Raw genomic sequence first — 24,775 nt, 5'->3', positions numbered from 1 at the left:
CCGTATTTTCTACTCAAATTACATGAATTCCTAAGATTTAACTACGACTAAAATGCGTTTGCGCGGGAACTGTATAATCTCCATTGAACGTTTTCTAAACATTTTTCTGTTTATTTTTTCCTTAGGATTGCGCTTCACGATTTGACAGAAAGCTATCTGCGAGGAGTTTGTGCTTTTCTTTTGCGTGTGTGTATCTCGAATGACAGGTTAGTTATTTTGAAACTCAGCATGCTGGCTGAAGCAACTGCCTTTTACTTTTATTTTGTTGAGAAACAGACTTGTTTGAGATCTTTATTTGTTACAAATTTTTGTTGATTGGAGCAAAACAGGTAATTTTCTTTAACTTTGAAATGCTCATGTAAGAACTCTTTGCAAACTTTTTTATGACCGTGTTAGTTAAATTTTATTTCTTCAGCGTAAATTTCGAACACATTTTCAGCGTAAATTTCAAACACAAAAGAATAAAATAATCAGTCTTGGAGTTCCACTCCGAGCGAACGGGCTAGCTGGATGGGCGTTTTCATTGTTTTTCCCATTTGTAATGTGAATAAGAGCCAGATTTTACTAAAAAGACCTTCACAGGGCATCCCTCCGCGGAGTGTCTAATGGAGGAGCGCGTAATAATAAATAAATAAAATAAGTATCGAAAGAAATTTTTGTAAGATTGAGATCGACAACTTTCGATGGAATTTACTTTTTTTTTAAATGGAAAAGAGAGATATATTAAATAATGACTTGATTTTTAATTTTCCCTTTTGCAGTGAAGACCTGATAGACAGATTTCTTGAATCATAAAAAATTTAACTTTGCAATATATATATATATAATATTATGTCCTAATCTATATTTTCTTTTGAAATTTTCACACTATTTCTTAACAAGTTATTAAGAAGCAGTTTAAAGCAAGCAAGACTCCCGTGTGGATATTTTCATTAATACTTTCTAATTTAGTGTTTTAAATTTGCGAAAGTATTATTGGAAACAGAACGCTTTTCATTCTTGTCTAAGAGCTTTGAAAAATGTATCTGCTAAATGTTACTAATAATGTAACATGCCAAAAACAGATAACATTTCATCACACTCAGAATAATCAAGTTTATTTTTAAATATTATTAAAATAAGAAAATTGCATTAATATTTGGAGGTTATGATAAAGTGTTAAGATTACAGCATTCGATGTATGTCATTTATGGGGAAATAAAGATATAGATTTTACAAGTATATCTTTACATTTCATAATCAAAATAAGTAGTTTGTCATGTTGTAAGCTAAGGATTTGCGTATTTACTTATTTCTTGGTCATCGTAAATTTTAATAAAGCTAGCTATCAGCTTAGGTATGGTTGTTACATTTTTACCCTTTTATATTTTCTTCACGATTAACCATAAATTCTGTAAAAGGCTCCTGTCTGGGCTACTGGTTGGCTGTGGAAGAATTTCAATCTTATTTTCATGGAAAACATTTATCAGTCTTCAGGTCCGGTGAATCATGCATACGAGTAAAATATCTCGTTTTATTCACGGTCAAAACAGAGGTGCTTTAGTATTGTTCATCCAAAGCTAAAAATAATGAAATCATGTTCGTGATGGTCATTGGAATAAATTAAGATTTTAATAAAAAAACTATTCAAATTTATCTATAACTTCAAACAGATTAATTTCGCAATCACTTAATATGAAGGAACTGAAATAGAATATACCAAAAAAATATTTATTTCAAACTACTTCAACATTCTTGCTAAAATACATTAAAATATGCTGACACCATAAATTAAGTTATTTACTTAATATCGTTTTATAAATTTAAGCATAAATTTATTAAAATGTTAATGTTATATAGCTGAATTTTACCATATTGAGATAAAATTCGGCTCCCCGCTCATCATTTTCAAATAGCTTTAACTGGACTTCGATATACAAAAATATTCTAAAATCAGTATTCTTATTATGAAAATGCAATTAAATGGTTTTTGTAGTCAGTTTTCTGTTATCTGCCGTCTAAAGGAAATCGATGACAGATATGATAGAAACAAAACTGGAGTTTGCATTAACTGTGCAGATTTATTTCAGGATAGGATAACTGCTGTAAGTGAAATAGTAGAAAATATTTAGTAAAAGAACGGAAATCATTGCTATATTTAAAGCATATTGATCATATGCGCTAAAATGATATCTTGTATATTTAAGATTTTCTGTATTTTATCTCATCAATTGTTTTTAAATTTTAAAATTTGTATGTGATTTGCACTCCCATCTGTAATGTATTTTCTTTTGTAATGTCCTTTTTGGGATTTCAATTTCTTTCATTGAGAGTTTAACTGCTACATGGAAAGTAAATTTGAAAATTTTAAGAAATACTTTCAGTTAGCGAGAGGTTTACTTGAAGTGGTGATATGTAAGAGGTTTTAAGCTTTCAAGTTTTATAGTTAATGGCTTTAATGATAGTTAAATTAAAAAACGTATTTCAAGAAATAAAGTGCATACATATAACAATACTAATAAAGACTTTTTTAATAGCATTGTTTCTCTTTCTTATGTTTTGTGTTTTGGGTATCGTAAAATTGATATAATTTATATATTTCTCTCAATGATTTTTAAAACAAGTACTTAATAATAATAGTGTGCTTACATAATGTTGAATGCTTTTTTGCACATGGATACGAGTTTATTTACTTCACTTTTTATTCTATAACCATCAAGTAACATGATAAACAACTAGATCCACACAAGATCGTATTGTAATTTTTTAGTGATTTTACCTATTTCATGAAAATGTTGCAATACAGCAACATTTTAATCTGAATTTGCTTATATAAACTACATATTGAATACAAGTTGAAAATAATATGAATTAAAAATTCTACTTACATAAACATTCTTCTTCCCCGCTGACAAATGCACAATGAGTCAGGATACCTGTAAAACACAAAAATAAGTTTCAAACTACTTAAATATAAATAGTGAATTAATTTTGAAAGATCAACTTCCTTTGCTAATTAAAAACGGGATTCATCATATAATGACAAAACCCCTCTGCGTCTCGACAATGACACAAATCATCAAGTTACGCGGTTTCCCCCTCCCCCGATAGAAAAGGATGTAAAGTTTATGTTTATTAATCCATTACCTATTATTTCTACTTTCTATTTCTACTTTATTACCTATTATTCTCACCAGCATGCTAATTAGTTAACGTTTTGTATATTAGAACTTCTTGACGTTGAGGTGTAAACTTTTGGTAGCGACGTTGACCTTGATGCTGCTTCTCACTCAGCTCTTAGTGATACACAAATCAGTTTTATACGTTTTCTAGCCGTGCTGCTTGTGTAATTAGAAGCCTGAGCCGAAGCTTATGACTCGCTGATGGCGATGGCTTGTTTTGTGAATTCCCAGCATTACTTGCTATAAATTTTACTTTCATGATTTTGTTAGTTAAATCCCACAAGTAGCAGTGACTGATTATTTGTAGGGATTTATATTTATTTTAACTAACAAGTTAAGTTTAATTTTAATCTTTTCTATAAGCCTTCATTCCCCTAATTGTCAATGCCAGAATATTTAAATTTGGTAGCGCGCGTGAAGTAATGCAAATTCTACCTTGAGGAGAAAAGGTTTAAATACTGAGTTCTAGAAGGGAGAAGGTATTTCTCCCGCCTTCTTAGCATGCCTTTGTAGTAAAGTGGTCAGCACAAAAATTTGCCTCTCAGAATAGAGACCTAGTGTTCTAGGTCGTAAAACAAAATATTACAATTTTCAACGAGAATGGGAAAACGTATAATAAAATTGAGGTTCTGTAATTTACCTCTGGTACAGAAACATATCAGTTGCAATTTTGTTTTCTTAGCTAAATGGCATTGCATTAATTTTAAGTTTCATTCTCGAAAATTGGTGCTCCATCTGCATTTAGCTTCAAGGGGCTAGATAACATGCGGACGATGTAAAAAAGGAACTCTCAAGCACGTTCAAGTACACGTAGTATAGGAAGTCATTCACAAAACCACCTCTGCCAACCATCAATGGCGAAGAAGAAACGAATACTGGCTCATTGCCAAACCTGAAGAATGTTGTTCACGCGATGAATCATAAACAGATCGGCTGTAGCTATTTGACCACAAGGTACTACATCAAAATTTTGCTTTTTCTGGATCGTGTCGAGACTCACAGAATTTATATTAAAACAAATGGTAACTGCAGGGGTATTCCGCCTTCTTGAATGATATTTTAACTTCTAGCAGGTTTTATTATTCATGCAAATGAAATTAAATAACATAAAATTAAACAACAAAAATATATTACATATCGATTACACGTTGAATTCCCTCGTGCTGCAGTGTTTAGTCATGTTAAAGTGAAATGATACACATAACTCGGCAGTTCGTCGCTAACTCAATTCGAATGAGGAAGACAAATTTTCTATACATAAGAAACATACCTGTTAGGTTATTTATTTCAGTAAACGAAGAAGGATCTAGAATGACGAACTTTAGATATTTAATTTAACGGTGCTCAGCAGGTAATGTTAGGCCCACCAGAGGCCGAGCGGTAAAAGCCGCTGAACACAAGTAGTTTACATTCCGTGGTTCTAGCTCGGTCCGGGGTTCGAGTGCCGGCAAACGGGGTGGCTGTATGGGCATTTTCGTAGTTTTTCCCATGTGTAATGTGGATATGAGCCAGTTTCCCTTAAAAAGACCTCCACAGGGCATCCCTCCCTTTCCGTGTAGTGCCTAAAGAGGAAGCGTTGAGTAAACAATAGCAGACAATGTTCACACATATATCTTTCTACAGAAAAAATTTCGGCGCGTTTTCTCAATAACGGTGAAGATCAGCGTTATTTTTTATACAAATTAAGAATGAAAACTGAGGTGCCAGGAAAAATTAAGAACAATGGCTGGTAAAATAAATTAGGTACAGTACTAGAGCAAATTTAGGCAGAAAAGTAGCGCAAAATTACAGCCTCTTGCAGAGAAAAAGTATTTTTACATTTGTTAGGGGAAATCATAAAGCATTTATTTTCTCAGCCAACGAGCCTAAAAAACTATGTATTTTAATAAAGGCTTAGTGGAATTCACTACCTTTGCAAAGGACATGCATACTTTAGGTACAAGTGGAAGCTTAAAATTCGTTGTAGGTATCTTATAAAGTAAATAAATTTAAATATAAAGTTTTCCTGCGCAATGCTACAAAAGGAAAGAATTATCACTTCTTTCTGCTAGCTGTAAAATTTCGCGATGTGTCAGCTATGATTCTAATAGTGAATGTAATTCTGAACTAAAGGCTGAATAAAAAAAAATCTAAGAAGATGTATCAAAATGTTTTTCTATTCTAAATGAGACTATGACTCACCAACGGTTAAGCGGTGAAATGGCTGAAGTCTTGTACTTCGACTCGAGTTCAGATCTCGGCCTCGAGATTGAAATGTCAGAGATTTGAAACTGCATGAGAGTTTTTGTGGTTTTTCTTATGTATAGCAAGAAGACAAACCTATTTTTCCACGAAGGTATTCCTACCCTTAGACAGAAAGCCCTTGTGTACTTTGCCGTATTCAAATAACCTAACCTAACTTAAACTACGCTCTGAAGATCACATTACGAAGATATATCCGACGATCCATTAGCAGGATTACGTAGTAAGTAAAACAGAAAAATCAAAAGGAATGTTTAACATTAGAAAATAAGTTTAAATTCAGGGTTTTATTACTAAAATTGGAAGTGCCGAAATACTATGGAAGGCCATCAGGCACGATCAATGTAAATAAATAAGGTAATAATAAGTAACACATTTAATAATGAATAATTAAAATTAATAATATAAAGAGAAATAAATAAAAAATTAAAAAAATTAAATTAATGATCAATACATAAAAGTAAATATATCCTAAAAATTAATTGGCATAATAAAACAAGTGGAAGGTGAGTAAATAAATGATAGTAGGACATGATAGTAAATATACAATAAAAGTAAATATTTTCAGTAGCGAAACTATTTCGCCATCAAATAAAATATCTGTTTAACTTCGTCTTTTAATTCCTTTTAAGCCACCTGGAGAGGATGGGTAAAGCCCATAAATATTCCATTTAATGGCTGGATCATTCTCAAATTTTTTTCCAGCTGCTCAAAATTTTCTGCATATTTTTTGTTCTTCTAAAGGAAAACGAGGAACATATACAATAGTTGGCATCAGTACTAGCCTTAGTAGCTGTTAAAAGAAATTTCGTATGAAAAGCAGAATTTTCTGCTGATACTGCGATTCAGTTTTATAACAATGTAAGCAGAGATCATTTGATTTGCAGCTGCGGTGCGCAATGGCAGGAATTCCGATTTTCCTTTGAATTTTTTATCTTTTCCAGTGACGGACCTACAGCCGACTTCGGCTTGGCCACTACTAAGCCCAGAAGTAGTGGTCACTTTATTATGGAGGAACATAAATAGGTGGGCCACCTTTGCCTCCTATGAAGAGACGGACAGTTAACAGCCATGTCTTCTCCGAGATTCGAATCCGGGTCCTTTGGTATAGCAGTCGGCTACCCTAACCACTATACCGTCTAGGCGGCTTTTTTGAAAAATAAGTATTGATGTCGGGCTGCGTGGATTCCAATCGCATTTAAGCACTGATTTAAAGCAAGAATCATTAAATTTTTATTAATAGCTATATAAAATACGCTTTTCATTTAATGGAATTTTGAACTCCATTAAATGGTATGGTATTATTTTTATTACGAATGGGTATTATTTTTATTTAAAAATAGGAGCGAATTCTTGCCAGTTTGTAATTCTAGCAAAGTTCGGAAACAGCCATAGGTTGGGGGGATAATGGATTAGGATGATGTATGATAAAGCATTTGTTTTATTATTAATGATTATTAATAATCATATAAATCTTTTATGATTATTAATCATCATATCCTATTTTTTGTTCCCCAAGTAAAAATAAATTTTGTAAGCAAAGTAATACTTTAAAGTAGAAAAGTGGAGTAATAGAAATTAATTAAAACTTATCAATGTGCTGAAGATGTTATTTTATGCCGGGGCCAGTTTTAAAATGCATGGTAATGATTCTAAATACATTAAACTTTTGTTCAACATAACTGATTTAGTTTGTTAACTAATTCATTAATATTCGACGAATGGATGCCCCATAATTCACTGTAGATAAATTAAGATTGCAAAGGAAAAGCATGTACACTATCAAAATATTACCAAGTTTCGCTCTAAAAGTTTAATCTAACCCCATACAATCTCTTACGACTGATTTCTTCTCGAAGCTATGGTATTTCCATGTTAGCCACAAGAAGAAACCTTGATCAGTTTCACTGTTCGATACATCTTTAATATTAGACTATTTGATTTAAACAAAGCACACGAATGCTATCATGCCGGGTGTCCCTTTCCCAACGGATGGAGCCCGAGAGTTTCGTATCCTCGTTCCCTTCCCACCAATCGCTAGAGAAGATAAGGTTTTAAACGTAGATGCTGAAGATGTCATACAGAATCCTCTTAAAGAGAGAATAAAAAATAGAACTTTGGCCTTGAATTTTTAGTTTTTGAATCTTAATAATATTAATACTTTTAGAAGTCAAAACAAAAAATCAGCGTTATATTTGTTGTTTGACTTCTAAATTAATATTTGTTTGGCGTGTTACTGTATCTTAATATTAACACTTCTCTATAATTTTCCATTATATGTAACACTGAGTAATTTTACAGTATCAGCATAGATTAGGCTAGTTCCTTCATCCTTTCTTTTATATTTTCCTTTCTCTGCAGTATTACATAAAATCCAATAGTTTAATTATTTTATAACTCTTTTATCACATTTGGATTACCTTAGCCTCAGCAGTAGAAGAACGACGCTCATTTGTAAAATCTTTTGGGCAACATCTAACACCTTTCCTTGTAAAGTTTCAAATGATAGGATGTGCTAGCTTTCCGTATTTGTTCCAGTGTGATAATAATGGTGATATTGTATAAATCGTGTGTACACAATTAAAAAAAATGTTTTAATGCATTTTTCACATATTTCAAGAAAAGTTAATTATTAAAATATCTAAATATTTTACAATTAATACGAAGCTTATTGAAAATTTAGTGACCTAAAATGAAATTTAAACATTTTAACCTCTTTCATTCTTGTCGCGGACTATAGTCAGCATTCATGACCCTATACAGAGCGTCAGTATCTATGGTGACATTTATACATGATACTTATAGTCAGCATATAAATGCCGAGTATTTAATGAACCATCGACACTAATGTCAACTTTAATTGGCATCTATGCAAGGAATGGATATTAATTGTGCAGTTCCTAAAATGAGAGCCGTGATTGCAAATTTTATCACTTACCAAGAATATGATTCATTTTCCATCTTCCCCAGTGTACCAAATAAATCACAATAATTAAAAATAAATAACATATACCAACAAACAGTTCATGTAGATACAGAAGCACTCAATCATTATTTTTTTGCATGTTGCCGTAATGAAAGACAAAAACGTTCCAGATTTGCCGTGTACCAATAAAAATGAATGCCTAAAATTCTGCAGTATAGCCGAAGGAGATAAGAACCTCCGATGCACCACTATCTAATTATGCATGTCATGAAATCTCACTTGATGATATCTTCTCGAGGAAACTTTATGCCTTTTATAAACTGGCAAGGTAAGAAAGAAGAAAGGTTAGCTAAGATGGCGAAATATGCTAAGAATATTTCTTAACTTTCACATATTCCTAAAATTTACCTTAAAATGTGTAAAGTTCGTCATAAATAAAGGATAATATTTAATAAAATTCTCATTTTATAATGTTTTAAACAAGTGTTCAACGTTGTAATTATTTATTGTTCCTGCATCTGAATGAAAAACTCGACTTCTGCGCCTAGATTAAATATGCAAATTAGGGAATTGACAGTGTTGTCCGATAATCGAATGTTGAAATTCGGATGTGTTCTGCTATCTGAATTTAATACGGTTTCTGAGCGTGATCATGTGATCAGTATTCATTAGTTATGGTTTAAAGGCATTATTTAAACTAAGGGCAAAAATAACAGTTAACTGGTGAATTCGAGGGAGGTGGCAAACATAGATAGTGATCTTCCAAGATTTGAATATTTCTCAAAATGTCATATCAAGAGCTTGGAACCACTTTTTAAGCAGTAAACCAATTAGTAGATAGTCTGACCAAGAGCAAAGGTTGCATCCGAATACTGTTTTCTCTCACTGTCGGCTCAGAGAATATGAGTTCTTTTTTGCCTAGGACCATTCAATCACATTAACTTCTGGCTTCTGTTTTCTGGCTAGACAGGAGAAAATTTTTACTTTGAATTTGAATAAATAATATTTTTTAAAAAATGAACACTGATAAATTAAGTCGTAAGTGTGGAGGAAAAAACTGTTTGAAAATATGAAGTTTAATTTTTCAGATATATAAATAAAATAATTTAGGGATGAAATATATAGATGTTGACAGATCAGCAATCAAACTGTAAATTAGAGCGACATTTATGTTTATACGTGTTAAATGCATGGCACCGTGAAAGTGCATGATGTGTTACGTCGCTGAGTACGTTTTTATGGGGGTGGGTGGGGAGTTCAGTCATAAAATTTTATGAGGAAAGCAATTTTTTTTTCTTTTTTTAAAGATTTTTTTTAATCAGCGAAAGTCCTTTGCTTTTATTGAAACTTTTAAAAAAACCGTGAACTGATTTTTAATTTTATGAAAACGTATTAAGAGTTTTTCAAATATATCCAAACCAAAAATGTTAATCATGGCACAAGAACACATGCGAAGAAGGGAAGGGAAGGCAAAAAAAGAATACAGAAATTCGGCAGATAAAAAGAAATCAGTTGCTCGAATATCTTCTAAACACCAGCCGAAAAACATCTGAGTGAATAAGCTCTTTGGGGATCCGTAGGTGGATCCGAGTTCAAATTCCAAAGAACAGGCTGGCTGTATGGGCTTCATCGTGTTTTTCCTCTTGTACAACGTGGAAACAAACCAGCTTCCTTAAAAAACCCTTCGCTTTGTTCGAATATTATATATATATATATATATATTTATATATACAGGGTGACTGCTAAATCATGGTACAAATTTTGAAGGCTGGTACAGAACACTGTAGCAATCACATTTTGTAAAGTAATTGTAATTAACTGTAATTCATTTTTTAATTCTAAATTATTTTTGTAAATTAATTTTTGTAAATTAATTTCCACTTGTAAACGAGGTTATGAAAATAATACATTTTCCCTATCATTTGTTCTTTCCTGTGTTTGTGCTTCGACGCTTCACTTTTGACCATACATTCCTATACAAAATGTGATTGTTACAATGTCCTGTACCAGCCCTCAAGGTTTGTACCATGAATTAGCAGTCACCCTGTATATGTATTAAATCAAAGGAAAACCCTGATAACTTTCTTGATTTAATTTGTGATTTAATCACTATCTTTTAGGTTAAATAAAATAACATGCCGAACAACGATTATTTTAAAAGTCAAACAACAAAAATCAGCATTTGTAAATGTAACGCTGATTTTTGTTGTTTGATTTCTAAAATAATTACCAGCTTTTGATTATTTAATTAAACTCGCAGAATACTGCGCGACTTTAATATTTTTAAAATTTTATTTGAAATTCCTAAGCGTTTTTTTATATATACATACATACATGATAATACTTTGAAAACTAATATTTCCATTCTAAAAAAATAACAATATGATATGTAACATAATTTAATAATTTAAATTACTTTACTTTTCATAAACACAGTATTTTGAAAACGTTAAAAACAACATACAGTAATTTAAAATCAGTTAAAATTCTTTTTAAACAAATAATAAAACATAATACTCGAAAAATGAAACGATAAGCTAAACAGCTAAAAACTTGGAACAGAGTATGTTTAATTTAGAAGTCAAACAACAAAAATCAGCATTATATTTTCAAATTTTCACAGGACTAGTTTCGAAGGTTTTACCGAAACATCAACCTCAGCTGCCAAAGTGCAAGTGAACGAAAAAAGATATAGTGAAGAGTTAAGAATGGTTGGACAGGAGTTAAGCTACTGGAGCAATCTATTAACGGAAAAAGAAAACTAAAACATAATTTTCTTAAAGGCTGAAGGTAAAGATAGATTGGAATTAGGATCGTTAACTGGAACAGAAAGATTTTTTTGAATGTGAAAGGGCACTTTAGAAAATCTAATTCACCAATGGAAGATGCTTTTTGAATAATTTTGGTTGCAGAAAAATGGAAAATGTGATTTTCGAACTATTAATGGTGGGCAACAGTGGATTTCCGTCTTTCCTTTTTCATAGCATATGCCTCACGTTCTTTAGCGCAAAATTTTAAGGTCCTCTTAGTTTGACCAATGTATATTAAACCACACTGACAAGGAATCCTGTAACTACCCCAGGAACTCATATCCGGAATGGAGTCCTTAAAAATGGAACTCGGAATTTTATTGATAGGCGAATAATTTGTTATACTGTCGTAGTAAAAATTAAGTATTTAAAATCAAACCTTATATGAGACACGTGCAATAAGTGTAACTATTCTGTATGTTTGTTTTAATCATGTTCTTTTCCAAGGGAATGGACGAAACTAAAGCAGTAGCCACGATTCCAATATCAAAGAAATACAAAACAACGCTTCTGAAAGTTATAAACGGCAAAAGAAATAGCCAACGCCATGCCATCGTTGAATATACTATCTATACAGCGGATTATCGTTAATTCCATTTCGAAGGGATTAGCAAGAGCATTAAAATTATCGGAACTATGCCGTAAATCTTTTTATTTCTTTAATTCGGATTATCAGGATCTCAGCTATAGCTCGAATTAACGAGAGTTAAATTTGTTAGACTGCTGCAGTAAAATTTAAGCATTTAAAATCAAACCTTATATGAGACACGTGCAATAAGTGTAACTATTTTGTTTTTGGTTTTGTGAATTTTACATATTTGCTGGTTTTGCATATCTGATGGCCAATGAAAAAAATACGCAGTGCGAAAGCAGTCACCCCTAGCTGACTTGATCAACTATAAGTATTAGAAGAAAGTGATACAAAATTATAAAAGTGCATAAATAACTCAGAATTTTCTCCCCTCATTTTCTATATTTTCGGGCGCAACTTATTGCATTGTTCAAGAATGGCCAACACTCATCAGTCATTCGGCCGTCTCATCACCGATAGCTGCGCTACAGGGGGTAATCGATTTTACACCACCCACGGCGGAGAATTTCTATTCTATTAGGTTATCCGGAAAATAATGCAGGTTTTTAACCTATATTTTTTAAAGTATCATAACTCAACTTCAAAACAATTTTATTAATCAAAATGAGCACCAGTCGAATCAATGCATTTTTGCCAACGAGATATAAGTTTATTTATGCTGGTAGATTAAAATTCTGGAGTTCTGGACGCGATAAAGTTGTCAAAGGCGTTTTTGGCCTCATCTTGGTTTCTGAAGCGTTCTGTAGAGTCAGTTGCACGACGTGCGGCCGAGCATTGTCGTGGAGAAGAACTGTTCCCTTTCTGTTGACCAATGCCGGGCACACGCGTTGCAATTTTTGGTGCATTTCGTCGATTTACTGACAGTACTTATCTGCCGTAATAGTTTCGCCCAGGTTTAGGAAGCTGTGGTGAATGAGACGGGCCGCAGACCACCAAACAGTCACCATAATTTTCTTTTGGTGCAAATTTGGTTTGGAAAGTGTTAATGGTGTCTGACGGCGGTCCAACCACTGAACCGAATGTCGCCGGTTGTAATAGAGAATCCACTTTTCATCGCACGTAACAATTCGATCAAGAAAAGTGTCGTTTTTGATGCGGAGAAGAAGAGTAGACGACACTTCAAAACGGCGATTTTTTTTAAATTTCGCTTTCAATTCGTGAGGCACCCACTTATCGAGCTTCTTTGACTTTCCTATACGATTAAAGTGATCAGAAATCGTTGTTCTGCTTACGCCAAGCTCTCGAACAGCTGTGCACGGGTCTGTTTCAAGTAAAGTCTTCAAATCGTCGTCATCAACAGCTGAAGAGCGTCCACGATGCTCTTGATCTTCCAGGTCAAATTCTCCACGACGAAACTTTTGAGACCACCGTTGAAATGTAGATTCATTAACACTTTTCTCGTCCCATAATTTGTTGACATTTCGGGCCGTTTGTGCTGCGCTGTGGCCTAGCTTGTACTCATAAAAGTAAAATTGCCGAAAATGTCATTTTGACATCTAAACAAAAACACTTAGTAAATATTTTTTTTAAAACAGTTTTGGAACAAAATGATTATTATAGAAATATAGAGCGAAAATAGAGCTTCAAAATTATATATAAACCAATATAATTCAATATATTTTTGTTGCTAAAATTGTGCAGGAGAGATAAAGAATTGCAAAAACCTGCATTATTTTCCGGACAACCCGATAGTTTTAATGAAAGGCACCCCGAGGAACAGATCCGAGGGTCTTCCACCTTTCTTTCCCTCCTCGAAAGAAATTTCAGGCTTGTCAATATTTTTAAGTGTACCCATGCCGCACAGGCCCTATGCATTTACAAACATCCAACCTTTCTCCGGAACTTAAGCCCAGGCCAACGTTACTACAGCCAACAGCCCTAACCACTATCCTGATCAAGGTGGCATAAGTAACGCAACACAATTATTCGAAATTTTGCGGATATATCGAGCACTTCATGAAGTGGATTAGGATTATTTAAATTATAGCAAAGTACTTGACGGCTACTTGTTTTAAGTGGAGGGATGCCTTCACGCAAGACTTTCTAAAGGAGTTTGGTTCGAAATTCCCGTGCACCGGCACGTTCTCCGGAATTTGAACACAGGTCGATTTTAGATTCGATTGTTCGATTATGGCAAAGTGCACGAGGGCTATCTGTCTAAGGGAAAGGGTGCTTTCGAGGAAGACTTTATAAGGGAAACTGGCTTATATTCACATTACATGTGGAAAACTACGAAAATTCTCAAGCAGCTAGATCATTCACCGGCATCTTAGTGCGTAAATCCAGGTCGAACTACCGGTGTCCAGCTATTTTACAGCTCGGCCTCAGCTGCTCTATTACTTCGTGCAAAAACTTACAAGCAGCGATATATCTTTATTAATGATTTCAAAAACCTCAGCTTTTATTAAAAGTATAGACTTTTAAAATCTTTACTTTGTTAAAGTGCCTAAATATCGTAGCTATCACTGACTACAGTATACTTGCATACTTTTAAATATTTTTTTATGCGTATGCTCTACGCGTAGATGAACAAGATGGCCATTTACCGACGATATTTAGAATTTGTAGTCAACAGTACCATGAAATAATAAAAACACTAATTTTAATAGCAATAATAATAATAATAATAATACTAAGAATGTCTATTTATGTAACCACGCTCACAGCAGTTCTTGAATACACTGCACAGAAATTACGCTTTTTCATATGGCTTTGATCTAATCTTGCAATTGATGTCTTTCTCGAAGAAAACTTTCAAGGTATTTTGAACATCGCAGTACCGAACTGATAATTTAGCTTTTATTAAGCTTAGGAAATCCAAAAAATAGAATCCTGTTAAGCAAATATCTATCCTCCTGCTTTTCTAATTAAATTAACAATACTTATAGTTGTTTATTTAAAAAATGCTTATTTCCCTTATTTAAAATAAATATGTTGCGATAATATTTAAAGCTGGCAAATACATATTTTACTTTATAAGTAAAAAATATCTTACATATATACTTTAAGAAGCAAAGGATACCTTTTACTTATTAAACTTTGAACAAAAGCCGTACTTTCATAGGGATATCTGTGTCGTAAACTATTATGATAAAGGACAGGCATAAGAGTTCATCTCGAAATAGAAACACTATTTTTCGCGACAGAATAAATAAAGTTCCTATTTTGTTTCACACTGATGTCACCAGAGAAAGAAGAGCAAAACATTCCTGTGAAATGTTCCACATTTTAATTGGTTTCCAAATTCTTCAGATAGCACTTGATTAGAATTTTTCTTGTTGAAGAACGTAGAGTTTCGTAAATATTTCATATCACATGAAAACACAAATAAGTGCTATTAATAATTTATTTATATCCGAGATCACCTGAAGCAATTAGTTGCACTCAACGACCAGGGAAATTCGGTATGTTGCAGAATTCCTTTAGTTAACGTTGGGTATGTAACATTAGAGATAGGCAGCAGAAATTATACATTATCCGATAATTGCAACAGTTTTCTCTCTGATTCATTTTTTTTACAATGACAAACAACTCTGCGTTTTACGTTCACTGCGTTATAAGGAGTTTATTGCAAAATTTAAATGCGCATGTTTAACCCCATTTTAAAAGAATATAGTACTTTGGAGGCTAAATTTCTGTCCTAGGGACACAAACTTTAATTTCAAATTTAAAAAAAATCCTCCTTGAAATTAGACTGTTTTAAAATAAAGGTTTCCGATTCGATTATAATCTAACCTTTCGTCGCTTTATTGTTTTCATTCCTCAGAATTTCTTTTTATCCTTCCAACATTCTTTGGACGGAATACTTTCGTTTCACAAAGTTAGTGGACAATCAAAAGTTCTCATTGAAATAAGATTACTCGGCTTAGAGAAAAACAGCTGTTCCCCCCCCACCACCACCACCGCAGGTCGCCAAGGCTGAGATATTTACTCAAATCTTAAGAGTAAATCCTGGAAGCGGAAAACTCTCAATTTTTGTTCAACAACAACAACAATAAAAAATTGCTCCTATCTTGCTCAACACAATATTTCTGAAATAGTTGCCTGTCTGAAAGTCTGCGGGTGATAAGAGCTAAATAAGAAGTCAGTATTTGCTTGAAATTGATTTTGATTTTTTTCAACGTAGCAGTTTCATTGCGTTTTGAGATGTTGGAGGTAATTCTTAATGCAAAAAGGAAAATAAACAGATTAGGGTTTTCAGTAAATTCACAGTAAGAGAGACGTAGTGTCTACACTTTTTCTAACTTACAGTTATGAGTTCGTGCAATCTCGGCCATCGCACCATCAGATACATTTTTTAAAATGGTACTTATGTATTAACGCAACCACCTTGGAGCAATTTGGTGATGGTCATTTTTTACAGATGAAACGGTACAAGTTACTTATCGGGGGCAAGTTGGTGGCTTTCGCGCTTTTTTTTAAGAAAGAATTCCAAAAGTATCGATATTTATCGTAGGTCGGTAAACACTTTTTAGTACTTACGTATTACCTCCACCGCAGCAGAATTTGCGCTGAGGCGCCAATAAAGAGCAATCCTGTTGTTCCCACGCAGTTATCTTTTGGATTCCTTTTTTTCAGTTGTTTCCTGTTCCTTTGTTTCTGTTGTTTCTTCCTTCCTGTTGTTTGCGGGTTTTTGACGACATTTTTTAGTGCTACGAAAATGCGTCTTTGGGATTTGCCAAACACAGAAGAAGATGCAATTTTATTTTTTAAAGAGCGAAATATTTTACCAAAAAAAAAAAAAAAAAAATGAAAATGTACTAATTCGCATGATATGAAACTTTATTTTGGTAAACGTACGTTTTGGAAGTGTAATTTAAGACAGTGTGATCAGTAAGTGGGACATAGAAAAGACAACTGGTTTGAAGGAAGCAGAATTCCATTTTGTTCAGCTTTGAAATTCATATACTGCTGATGCGAGGAGTTGACGTCGATTAAATTTTGGGGAAAGCAACTTGATTTATCAGATAAAACTGTTATAGATTGGAACAGTTACATGCGTGAATTATGTGTCTTGGATATGGCGAATAAACCAAACAAGAAGGTAGGTGGAGCAGATTGCATTGTGGAAATTGGTGAAAGTTTGTTTACTAAGCGTAAAAATAATTGTGGTCGAGTATTACTCGAACAGTGGGTGTTTGGTGGTATATGTAGAGTTACAAAAGATTCGTTTGTTGTCACTGTTCCTAATAGAACTGGCTCTACCCTTCTTAATAAAATTACTGGAAACATTGCAGATGGTATCACAATTTATTCTGACAGTTGAAAAGGTTACTAAACAAATAGAATAGAAAAAGAAGGATTCCTACATGCTAAAGTTAATCATAAATACAATTTTATTGATCCTGATACAGGAGTTCATACACAAACAGTTGAGATAATGCGGGCAGTGCTAAATGGAGGAACAACAGACATATGGTGACAGCATCAGGTCAAAGAAAATAGAGACTGTTTTGAATCTATGTTAAACTCTATAGCATCAGGTCAAAGAAAATAGAGACTGTTTTGAATCTATGTTAAACTCTATATCCGCCCATTTTCCACCGAAATCCGATTGACTACTTTGATTTTAAATAAAGTTTTTTGATTTTTGGAAGTGTTTTGATTTTAAATAAAGTGTTTGAATTTATGATTTGTCGCAAAAATTTTAGGTGTAGATTGGCGGTACTTAAAAACCGCCAAATCTGCAGCTGCGGTGGTTACATAAGCCCCCATTATCAACATATGAAAAGAAAACATACTTTAGTAATTTAAAATACAAATTTTAATTATTAAATAAAGATTACGTAATACATTAAAAATCAAACACATTCTTCTTTAAACCTTTCTGTATTTTTTTTTTTTTTTCGCTATTCTTTTCTCAAATTACATAGCGATCTGTTTTCGCTTAAAATAATTTCAGAGAATTGCGAAGATTCGGCTTCATGCAATCATCAGCAACAATGGCTATCTAGGAAACGCACATCCTCGTTGTCCCCTTTAGAAAATTTTCAGCAAAGTTCTGTATTCTTGCAAACATTTTACCGCAGTTTCTTCCCTTGCTGGCAAATTCCACAAACTCATATTTTAAAACTAAATTTAAGGCAAAAAATATCACGATTTGTCTATAAAAACCGTTGAAATTTAGAATACAACAAAAAGAAACGTATACGAAAATGGCAGCGCTGTTTGACTGATAGATTATTATTAGCAGGGTTGCCTGAAGAATGGTTATGCGCATGGCTGCCAGAGTTTGGAGCATTCCGAAAATTTGGCGACATCTACTAAGATGGTTGTTTTAATACGTAAGTAACTTGAAAACTAAGATAGCTAATGTCTCGATGTTTTAAAATTTTCTTTATTCTAGGAATAAAACGCAGATAAACCAGTATTTATTTGATGATCATTCATGATCTCAAATCCTCTTCATTATTATTATTCATTATTGTGATCTAATTTAGTGTTAGCGTTAAGTGAACGGATTCCAGCCGCTTTCACGAGTATGGAAAAACAAGGAGAAAAAATGCGGGGTTATCATTTAAATTGCTTCGTTTATGGACATCTCTAATTCAGGATCTAAGTGTGTGTAACTAATTCAGCATCAGTATTTTGTATTTATCTCCATCACATTTAGAATTTGCTCAACTATTCTTGAACTAAGTTAATCCCATTAAAATAAAAAAAATTTAAAAAAAAATTAAACATAGATAAATATTGAGATATATTGAGAATACATTAGACTCTAAACTTTATTTCGTAACATAATTAATTTGTAGATTTACAATGAATTTCTAATTCTTATTTCACAATTATATGCTATCTTGATAACACCTGAATTTAAATTTATATTGTAAAAATGTAATGTACTCTTAAATATTTCCTCCTATGCCCCATCTAGCCACATTGTTACTCATTATATTAGTCCAGATCATATTCAGCAGGCTTAGTTAGCATAATTCGTTAATAACATGTAAGAAATTTGAATCTTTTAAGTCATCACGGTGATGGCAAAAAATACCATCATTCAACTACTGTCTGCTGTACAGTTAACGCTCTGCTTCGTTTTTTCTATCCGAAGTTGATTCGCACACTCTGCAGAAGTGAAGAGTCATGTGATAAATGAAATAAAACCTTATAAGAAAATCTATTGAAATTAGAATAAATCCGTAAAATCTCTAGCATACAAATTAAATGATGAAATTTCTAACTATTATTCACTTTATTTACTTGTTTTGTATACCTATACACTCGTTTTGAATAAAAGTTTAAAATATATGAAATCGTATATTTCAGTTTCATCTAATTGACAAAATTTGAAAGTTGTCTTTTAAAAATATAGATATGATCAGTAATATATATATAAAGATAAAAAACTAAATAATATTTAATTAATAAATACTATTAATGTCGCGCAAATTATTGCGAAATTAATTAAGAAAGAGATAAAATATGTAGAACTGATACCAACCAAAAGTGGTAAAGGATCTAATAGAAAAGCACAAATTCAAAACGATTGAAACAAAATGTCGTAAGCAAAACTGAAATAAAAGAAGTTGAATATAAAAATAAAACGATAATCATTAAATATTAAATAATAAATAATAGTTGATAGTTCCTTGGTTTTTCTCAAGGAGCAGCTAAGGATTATCAACAGAGCCAACCTCGATTAATTGCAAAACAAAATTATCAAAGTAATTCTTGTTAAAACTTAAATTTTAGATAAGAAAATGAGAATTACATTAATACGAAATTTAACACAGTTTAAAATACAATAGGAAATTTTAAAATGCAGTCACCTATATGTATCTGGATCAAAATTTGATTTATTGTCTTTCTTTTTTTGTAAATTATGTACATATTTTCATTCCGGTTGCATCGGAGCAAGTTGTATCTGATGATGACAATTGATTTATTTGATTATGACAAAGAGTACAAGGGCTATCTGCCTAACGGGAGGAATACCTTCGTGTAGGACTTACTAAGGCAAAATGAGACGTTACGCTGAAGTTACATATAGGAAAAACTATGATCTCGGGTAGAAAAACAATGTTCCTCATTCACAATTGATAGTTTCTTTGCTAGAGGGTGCTACATCAATGGCCGAGTAATTAAAACCACTAACTAGTGGAAGTTCGACCTTGTTTCGAATCCAGGCGAAGTGGCTGGCTGCGTGGCTGGTTTTCATGTTTTTTCCCATGTGTAACGTGAATACGAGTCCGTTTCCCTTAGAATGTCCTCCACAAAGGCATCCCTCGTCTTAGGCAGATAGTTCACGTGTGGTTTGCAATCTTCGAGTAACTGAAACCGAACCTTTCTTAGATGGCAACATCACTAATTTCAGCTATTTTTCAGGATTGCAAAATGAAAAAAATTATTCTGAAAATCAAAATGCGTCAAAAGTTCTTGTGTTTTTCCTCTAATTTTAAAAGTTACGTAAAAGGATATGATAGTGTATACGCGTAGAATAAGAGCTTAAATAATATTAGAGCGTACTTTCGGTCACAAATAAATAACGAGAAGCAATACGCAAATGGAATTCGTACAGGAAAACAAAAAAAAAAAAAAAGGGAATTTTTTCCCCAAATATATTCTTTCCACGCTCTTCTGTCGAAAGAATACTTTAAAACACTTTTTGAGGCTGTTTACTTCCTTCCTTCTTCCTTTTTAAAATTGGTTCCAAGCAAAAGCACTTTTCTTAAACAATAATGTTAGTCACAACGAAAATAAAAGAAACTGTTTTTGTAAGAAATAATAACGACGTTATATTCGTATTGTCTTAGGTATATGCCATTAAAAAAGCATACATTAGGTTAAATGCATTAAATTTGATATAAAATTACTTAATATAAAAGCTTTTACTTAAATTCGCAAAAAATATTAAAATAGTAATGAATAATATTTCTTATATCCATGTGTATTGATTACTTTTTAGAGTTATTATTTCTTAAAAAAGGCAGGTCAACTACACGAGAAAACTTCATGTATAGTCTAAAATTAAGGCTCATTTTTCCTGTTTTTCTTAATGTATAACTTAAATCACAAAAATATTCGTAGAATCCTGACTGATTTAAACAAATACCACTGCTTACGTTTTGTAAAAAAGACTTTTTTTTTTTAATGCAGCAACAGTATGAATAATCGTTTAACGCCGTTGTTAATCTGCCTACCAGAACAAAAGCGTGAAACTGTGGCTCCAGTTCTGCCGTTCTTGCACGCAAGAGAAAGGTTAGTTTTCTGATTCTGCCTTTTATTTTGTCGTGTTGCTATCATTTATTTCTAACTCTGTAATCACGCTATGCTTATAAGTGTGCATGTTATTGAATGTATACATTTGATTTAAATATCTGCGGATTCTTTTCAGATCCCGTTTAATTTTCACAAAGTTACAATTTAAACAAATGCAATCAGCATTTTCCCGGATATTGCGATATAATGTATGAATGCGCCAGCGCAGACATATTGTTTTGCATTCATAGTTATATCAAAAACAATTTGCTTTGCTGTTTTTATTCAAAATAATTCAAAAATACTGTAAAATGCTCATTAAGTGTCTCAGAATATTTCGCATAAAACTCATAAAACAAGCTTAACATTTCTATACAAAAAATGCAATTTAACAAAGATACGGATTCGAATGTACATGATAACGCTCAAGTCAGCAAATCAAAATCATCATGAACGTTACGAAAAGCAGCATCAATTCTTTTTAGATGAAAATAAGTGTTATATATTTTATATAATTCTTACTATTAATTTTCAGCTATAATCATGTAAATTACAAATAAGATCTCAAATTATTTAATTAAAAAAGACAGATTCTAAAAATGTTAAAAATATGTTCACCTCGAGATAGACGACTTTTAAGCAATTAAACTGAAATACACCCTTCAAACTCGTGACAAATATGTATTGTAAGAAGAAACTAGAAAATAAGGTAAACTGTTAGAATTAGGCTCCAATTTTATCTTTGCAAGAATCCAATTGCCTTATAAGAAGAAATTTATCCATTAGAAGACTTGATTAAAATTCTTGCCAGTTTTATGTATATCAGATTACTCAAATAGTTTTGTAAACATTATTATGGTCTAGTTATTAAAGTTTCTTTAATATTCAGGAAGATATGGCTTTGCCTCATATAATTACGGCAGATAATTTTGAAAAAGTGGGCACCTTATACACCACTAAACAAACTAAGTAGCCCCCCCCCCAGTTATCGCTGAATATTTTGATAAATTAAAACACCAGTTTCAAATTTAAGGAAATCCAATTTCCCATTTAAGGAAAGTTGGTTCGCTAGTAAGTTGCTAAGTGTTTGGAAACAGTTAATTATTAAGCAGGTTAAGATCGTAAATTGAAACATATTCAAGCATGAAGCATATTTTTGCATAAATAAAATTTCAAGCTTTCATAAAATCTCGAAAAAAAAAGTAATAAATGAGAGATTAGAAAGGGTTAAACTTTTCAGATCTATTTCATTTCTAGAAACGCAAAAATGTTGTCTAAATTAATAGAAATGAACTAAGTATTTAGAATTTGAAATTTAGTTTTATTTCATTTTTACTTTCAATCTTTGTATGTGAAATTTTTTGAAGCATGAATTGCGAAAAATTAAGTTTGTCCTCGCCGGAATTCAAACCACGCTTCTTCCACTTGCTAACCACTTACACCACCACAGCATGCACGAGAAAGTGCGATAATTCCTCAAAAGTCATGCAGAATTTCTTTTAAAATCGAAAGAAAATTTTTTATCTTCCATTTACTAGCTACTTCCCCTACGACAACATACACGGGAGGGGGGGGAAGAGGCGATCAAAGTCATGCGGGATTTTGTTTAAAATCAAAAGAAAGTTATTTTGGATGCGACTTTCAACTGAGAGTAACTAGTTAAGATAAGAGAAATAATTGTAATTGCCGTTATGATAAACAAAATTATATTTTTATATATAATGCCACATCCACAGTGAAGAATCTATTTTGCAGGAGTTGGTCGTATTTTTTGAAGTATTTGGAGTTATTATGTCTTAAGTAAGAAAAAAACATTCTATTAATATTTTTAATTTGAAGAAATTTTTTTTCTCAGATCTATAAATTAAAGGAAGTGCTTTAAACGAATTTCGACTGTAAGATTATAGTAAGATTTAAATTTATCCAAGAAGGAACTTATTTCTTGCCATGCTTCATTACAGAATGGTACGCATTTAAACTAAAACAATTAAACGCACAGTTTTCTTTCTCAACTATACACTCTCCCGGATAGATAAGACATGATTATTTATAATTTTTCACGAGTAATTTTGATTTAGATGCTAATTTCTTGCTAAATTATGTGTCTGACAAATTACGCAGCCAAGTAAATGAATCGCTACTTCGGGAAGTTATATAATTTCCTGTTTGTATTTCGATTAATCATACCGAGTTTGCTTTCCGCTCAAGAATTTTAGAGACTGAGAATATATATATTTATGATAAAAGCAATTAAAATTGCTCTCTATGAAATTTAAACTTATACTGAAATGGAAATAAATTTATATACACCTCTTACATCTGCTCCGATAATTCTTTGTAGGTATAAATGGTGTCCTAATTATTTACCTTTATTACTTAACAAAGATTAGGTGTATAATGGATACAGAAAATTGTTCGCCATGTGGAAATTTCGGATAAATATTGGTTCGGTTACGAAATTTTGCTAACAAATGGAATTTTGTTGAAAACGTCAACGGCAATAGATGTTGAAAGAAATGTTTGTTAATTACAACAGTAATCCTTAAAAATTGAGAAAATTTCAATAAACTCACTAATACCCTTTAAATATTGAAAAAAAAAAACCTTGATTAATTTTAATTTGTAAGTCAAATATTGACTTCATTGTCCCATTTGTATTTCAGAATACCTATATTTTGTAAAAAAACTCGATAAATCAAGACTATCTATTTCACGCTTTAAAGTGCGAGAAAGATATTAATTTCAGCAGATCATGAAAATCGATACTTATTGTCAACTGGTAAAAATTTAACTAACATAATTTGAAACGTTGTTATTAACACACAATGACAGATTAAGTAAACTAGAGAAATTCACCATAACTAGAATTTTTACAATCTCTTACTTTTCAGCGATTTAGATCTAAATCGAGTAATTTATTTCTTTGTATGGTTTGCAATTTATTACGGACGTGCTGAAATCTTTTAAAAGTGTGACTTTAAAAAGAAATTTCACAAAATGTTGTAAATTCTAGATTCGGCATCTTCGCAAGGCAGATTATTTCCATTGTAATGATCCGAGTTGTTTGTATTTAAGTTATTCTGTCTCGTTTGGGAGCTTGTTGATCGGATCTTCTCGTACATTTAATATTCATCGTGGGAACTGCCAAGAGTGTATTTTTGTATTTACAATGTAACAGAAAATCGCACGATCAGCATAAGAGGTCACGGAAAATTACCATCGGAAAATTATCATCGGAGAGGATCGGATAATTAATTGTATTACGGGAAACATTAACAGCCTTAGTCAACACTTGTCCGGCTTTTGACCGGAATACGACTTCAAAGCTGACAGGTTGTTTCTTCGTTTTGACAGATCACACATAGCTTAAGGAAAATTCAGCATGATCTCACCTGACAAGATGATCCACAGCGTAGCCTTAGACAGGCCGAGGATCCCCGCCTGTGCAGCCTGTGGGGGGATGAAAGGCATACGTGCGCTCCGATGCTGATCGAGAATACCGAAGCCTGCCTGGAGAGCCCGACTGCAAATTTGGGGCTCGGGAAGGGTGACGCACAAGGCATGGAAGGATGCGCATGCGCGAGCCAGCGGAAATCGAAATTTTGCCGGGGTACCAAGGGTTTGTGAAGTGGGATTTCATACTTGTAATAAATCAAACATACTTGGGAAGCGATTATATATACTGCCAGCAGCAATAAAACCAGAAAAAAAAAATATCTGAATTTCGAATTTTAATCCTAGTATTGATTTTGTTGTTCTGATCTGACTATTTTGAGTAAAATTTTCAAATCAAATAGCAGTCGGTTTGCTGGCTATTACAATCGTGCTCGGTAATTATGTA

At 32.5% G+C, this 24,775-nt stretch overlaps 1 protein-coding gene across 2 annotated transcripts in view; it reads right to left on the bottom strand.

Moving 5' to 3' along the window:
* LOC118201998 (UPAR/Ly6 domain-containing protein qvr-like) overlaps positions 1-24,457 on the bottom strand; it is a 69,962-nt gene extending 45,505 nt beyond the window's left edge. The window contains exons 1-2 of one of the 2 annotated variants that reach the window (XM_035374162.2): positions 24,327-24,457; positions 2,868-2,915 (exon numbers count right to left, since the gene is read on the bottom strand). In XM_035374162.2, the coding sequence (XP_035230053.1) occupies positions 2,868-2,915; positions 24,327-24,405 (127 nt within the window). In that variant the 5' untranslated portion in view covers positions 24,406-24,457. Of the gene's footprint in view, positions 1-2,867; positions 2,916-3,801; positions 3,996-24,326 lie in introns of those variants that run through there. The other variant, XM_035374168.2, reaches the window with a different exon arrangement.
* Between the last annotated feature and the right edge of the window lie 318 nt (positions 24,458-24,775).

Source organism: Stegodyphus dumicola, chromosome X1, assembly GCF_044657685.1.
Source record: "Stegodyphus dumicola isolate Sdum_Otavi_A_Nest chromosome X1, ASM4465768v1".
Classification (NCBI taxonomy): Eukaryota; Metazoa; Arthropoda; class Arachnida; order Araneae; family Eresidae; genus Stegodyphus; species Stegodyphus dumicola.
Note: the sequence above shows the minus strand (reverse complement) of the source record. Positions and strands in the feature narration are given on the sequence as shown.